The 4,607-nt window shown below is 53.9% G+C and overlaps 1 protein-coding gene across 1 annotated transcript in view; it reads right to left on the minus strand.

Moving 5' to 3' along the window:
- TERT (telomerase reverse transcriptase) overlaps positions 1–4,607 on the minus strand; it is a 49,378-nt gene that overhangs the window by 5,352 nt on the left and 39,419 nt on the right. The window contains exons 12-13 of the mRNA XM_007951615.1: positions 1,797–1,923; positions 662–723 (exon numbers count right to left, since the gene is read on the minus strand). Coding sequence (XP_007949806.1) covers positions 662–723; positions 1,797–1,923 — 189 coding nt within the window. The remainder of the gene's footprint in view (positions 1–661; positions 724–1,796; positions 1,924–4,607) is intronic.

Here is a 4,607-nt window from a genome sequence, read left to right on the forward strand (position 1 = left end):
CAGTCACTGCCAAGGCGTGGAGGCAGAGGTGCTCCCTGGGGTTAAAACAGAGCTTTCCTCGGGTAACTTCTCAGAGACATCTCACGGCCTATCTGTAAGTGCTGTCACAGACAATAACCCATGGGCCACACCCGGAGGCTAACATGCCACGGTCATGCCACCTTCCACAGGGCAAAGGCTTCCTGCCCTGAAGCCCAGGCTGTGTTTGGGGCGCCACCTCTTCCTGTTCCTTTCCGGGGTGTAGAGAGGTACAAGATGCCAGCTAACACTCCATCCTCTACTCTCCTGGCTCCAAATCTCACCTGAGGGTCTGCCTACACTCTCCCTGAGGGGATGCCCTCCACCTCCCTCACCCTCTCTGAAGACAAATCTGTATACCCGAGATGGTCAGTGCCCAGGAACACAGGGCACCCAAGGCCACAGGGACCATCAGCTTCACCTGGCCACAGGCTGCAGGCACCTCTCAGAGAGCGAAGCCGGCTCAGGGACAGCAGAGGTGGCGTCTGCTGCCATAGACAGGAAGCCAGTGCCGCTGCTCGTGCACCTGAGAGGCTGCAGCACAGAGCACCGTGAGGAAGGGACAGAGAGGACTGCTCTCCAGGGCCGTCACCACATCCCTGCCCTGTGCCTCCCTCTGGTGGCAGCGTGGCCAGTGACCAACCTGTAGGCCTGCAGGAGAAAGATCTTGTAAACGTTGATATAAACTGTCTGAAGACTGTTCACCTGAAGTTAGAGAGGGAGAGAGAACACAGTCAAAACGTCCCTGGAATCTCTTCCTTTATCAACCAGTCAGTCGAACAGAAAGGGACGTTTTGATGGGAAACTGGCTGTTCCTCCAGGGGAGCCCAGCCCAGCCCCTTTCTCCAGAAGAGTCCAGCCTGGCTGTATGGGATGGCCTGCTCACCCACATGCGGGACAGTGTCTGACCTACAATGTATTCTGCTAGGCTTTTGGGGGCTGAGGACAAGAGCTCAGGCAGGAGGAAGCTGGCACACACATGCCCACCCCACAGCTGCCCTCACCACTACGTGTCCATGCCTGGAGCCCTGAGCCCACCAAGTGCCGCTGCCCCTCCACACTCTTTAGGGAGAGACACCCAGGCACCTGCAGAGGGGCTTCAGCAACTAAGTTAAAGGGGACACACACACACACACACACACACACATGCTCACATGTGTGACCACATATGTTATGCAGTCACACAGACAGGCTCACACATGTGCATCAGATGTGCACACATAAGTACTCACACATACTGTGTGCACACATGCACATGCACATTTGAACATGTACAGATACCCATGCACACAGGCACACGCATGCTCACACCCAGCCACACACATACGTGCATGCACACATACTTAACATGTTCATGTTCTCACACACACACAATTAGGAGCATGGACTGTAGGTCAGGCAGCTGTCACAATGCAGACTTCCTGGCCAGCAGGATCGCTTGGCTGTGGACTCTGCCCCCTAGTGCTGGCGCGCCCACCTACTGCCATCACCCCTACCTGCTGCCGGCATGCTCCCTGCTCACTTAGCCCCTGCTACCAGCGTCCCACCTGCTGGTCACAACTACCTGCTAATGGCATGCTCCCTGGTGCTGGCATGCTCCCTACTCACTTAGCCCTTGGTGCCGTCACACCTACCTGCTCCCTGGGTGCTCCCTGCTGCCGGAATGCCCCCTGCTCACTTAGCACCTGCTGTTGGCACGCCCACCTGCTGCCAGCCTACTCCCTGCTGCTGACACCCCACCTGCTGCTGACAACCCCCCCTGCTGCAAGCATGCTCACCTGCAAGTCCAGAAACACAGCATGACACTTTAGCCGCAAGACTGCAAAGAGCTTGCGACGCATGTTTCTTCCTGCCTTGAAGCCATGGTTGAAGACGAGACTCGCTTTGATTGAGGTCTGGGCATAACTGCAGACACACAGGCAAGGGGGAGGACCCCGTCAAACATGACCACCTCAGCACGAAGCACACATCACTTCATGGCACCAACATGTGTCCACCTCACAATTCCCAATGTGTCTTTCTCATGTTCCAACTGCACATCCACCACACAGCACCAGACATATGTCCACCTCACGGTGCCGACTACATGTCCACCTAACACTCCACACCCACACCCACCTCACAGTGCCAATTGCGTGTCCACCTAATACTCCACACCCATGTCCACCTCACAATGCTGACTGCGTGTCTACTTCACATTACTGAGCACACGTCCATGTTGTCACAGCTTCTTAACATGTGTGTCCACCCACAGCCAGATCGCCACCTTTGAGTCAAAGTTCAGCTCAGGAGAGCCCTCCCCATCCCATCCTTCCTGTCTGCCTCCCACCCATGTCCTGGTCACAGCAGGTACACACTCCACACTTATCTGTGTCGCAGTAAGCACTTCCAGTCACAACCTGGAGTGCTGGGCATGCCAAGCCCTTGTGCACACTCATGCACTCGTGTATACGTCACACTCATAAACCCTCACACGTGCCTTCTCTAACCACACTGTCTTCATTTAAGCCCTGGGGGGGTTTCCGCATCACTAATCAGTGGCAAACAAGTAAGGACCCAGGATAACCAGCACACCACCAAGCCAACAACATGAATCACACAAAACCAGCAGAGCCCTCACGAGCTGACACATGTCTGACTTGGGACTCAGCAACATTTCTTAGAGAAGCCATGTGCATCTGAGCCCACAGGTGCAGAGGAACGAGGCCGCTGTCTCTAGATGGGGCTCAGAAAGCCCCCCGCATGGGCAACCCAGCAGCACCCACACCCCCAACATCTCCCAGAGCCTCCCAGGGTTCGAATCGGGCATCTCCCACAGCTGCCCGGGGTTGAAATCAGTGCAGGGGCAGCTTCAGTCCCAAGGGAGGTGCCTCCTTGCACACGCCTGTGTAACGAGGACTGAGCATGACTGTCCTCCCTCACCCGGGGTGGGCACGGGACCACCTGCTAGCGTGAGGTGCACCCCATGGGCATCCAGCCTGAGGAAGGTCCCCCTGGCATCAGGCACCTACACAAGCTTGTCAAAAAAATAAACAAGCTCACTGCCATTGAGCCAATTCCATCTGACAGCAAGCCCTATTGGGTTTCCAAGGCTGTTAAACTCTATAGAAGCAGACTGCTTCATCGTTCTTCTGAGGAGCAGCTGTGGGGTTTCAACTGCCAACCTTCTGGTTAGCAGCCAAATGCCTTAACCATACCAACATCAGAGCTCCTTATGCAGACTTGCCAAGCCCTCCTACTTCCTGCCTCTCCCCACTAACCTGCTTCTTCCAGCAGGAACCTTGAAATTCTAGATTTTTTTTTAACAACATGCACATGTATCAGATTACAAAAGCGATGCCCCGTGGGAGGCCCTTTCTGTCTGGGCTGACACCTTATCCCTCCCCATGGGGAGACTGACAGAGCTCGGCTGAGCATGGCAAAGGTCAGCGGAGGCCCTGCTTCCCCGCCCTCTGTGCCTCCTTCTTGCTTCTCCTGCAGGTGGCAGGTGTTGTCCCAACAACACTGCCTGCAACCTGGGCCCAGATGAGGGCCAGAGCAGAGCCAAAGCCAGCCTCGGCCATGCACTGCAAGCAAGGAACGACCCTCTGCGGCGTGGGCTACAGAGATGCGCTCATCTGTACCACCACGTGGCTGCCACCAGCCACTGAGCTGTCTAACGGCTGCAGCATGGCCCCGCTGGCATGACCACATACACGTTCACATGATGGGAAATGGGGGACACTGGAAAAGTGCACGGAAACTGTCCTCTCACTGTCAACAAGGAGTCCCTAGGCAGAGCCATGCTCGGCTCCATCTGAACAGGTCCACCCAGAGTGCCTTGGAAGAAAGACCTGGTAATTCCCTTCTGAAAAAATCAGCCCCTGGAAACCCTGTGGAGCACAGTTCTACTCGAACACTCGTGGGTCACCTGGAGTCAGAGTTGACTCACAGGTGACTGGTTGCTGGGTCACCACCATCCACACCTGCCTAGTCAACTGCCCTCACACATGAACATCCAAAGAGGGACAGGAGTGTCTATGCAATTCACACCACTGGAAGGCACAGGTCATGTCCTGTTGTAATACAAATGCTGTTCTACACAGAAAATACTCCCTGTCATTAAATGCCCTTTGAAAACATAAATAAGGGTTCATCCTGGTGGCACATAATATTCTACTTAGCTATTCATTAAGGTGCTCCGGCGGTGTCATGGCTAAGGCATTTGACTGCTAACCGTAAGGTCAGCGGTTCAAACCCACCAGTTGCTCCGCAGGAGAAAGATGAAGCAATCTACTCTCATAAAGATTTACAGCCTTGGAAACCCAGTGGGGGTCGCTATAAGTCAGAATCGACTCAATGGCAGTGGGTTTGGTTTTGGTTTTGGTTTGGTTTAGGTCATTCTATTATCTGCTGCTGCAAGACGTGCTCCTCTGAACACTTAAACTGTTTAATGTTTTTGAAACTATCTGGTTATTTCTTCAGGATAGATTTCTAAAAGTACAATTTCTGGGAAAAAAAATACACGAACACTTTAAGGACTTTAATGTGAATAAGCTGCTTTCCAGAAACCAGTGCCCTGAGATCTTTGAATCTTAAACCAAAAACAT

Source organism: Orycteropus afer, unplaced genomic scaffold, assembly GCF_000298275.1.
Source record: "Orycteropus afer afer isolate SDZICR_OR568_19922 unplaced genomic scaffold, OryAfe1.0 scaffold00303, whole genome shotgun sequence".
NCBI lineage: Eukaryota > Metazoa > Chordata > Mammalia > Tubulidentata > Orycteropodidae > Orycteropus > Orycteropus afer.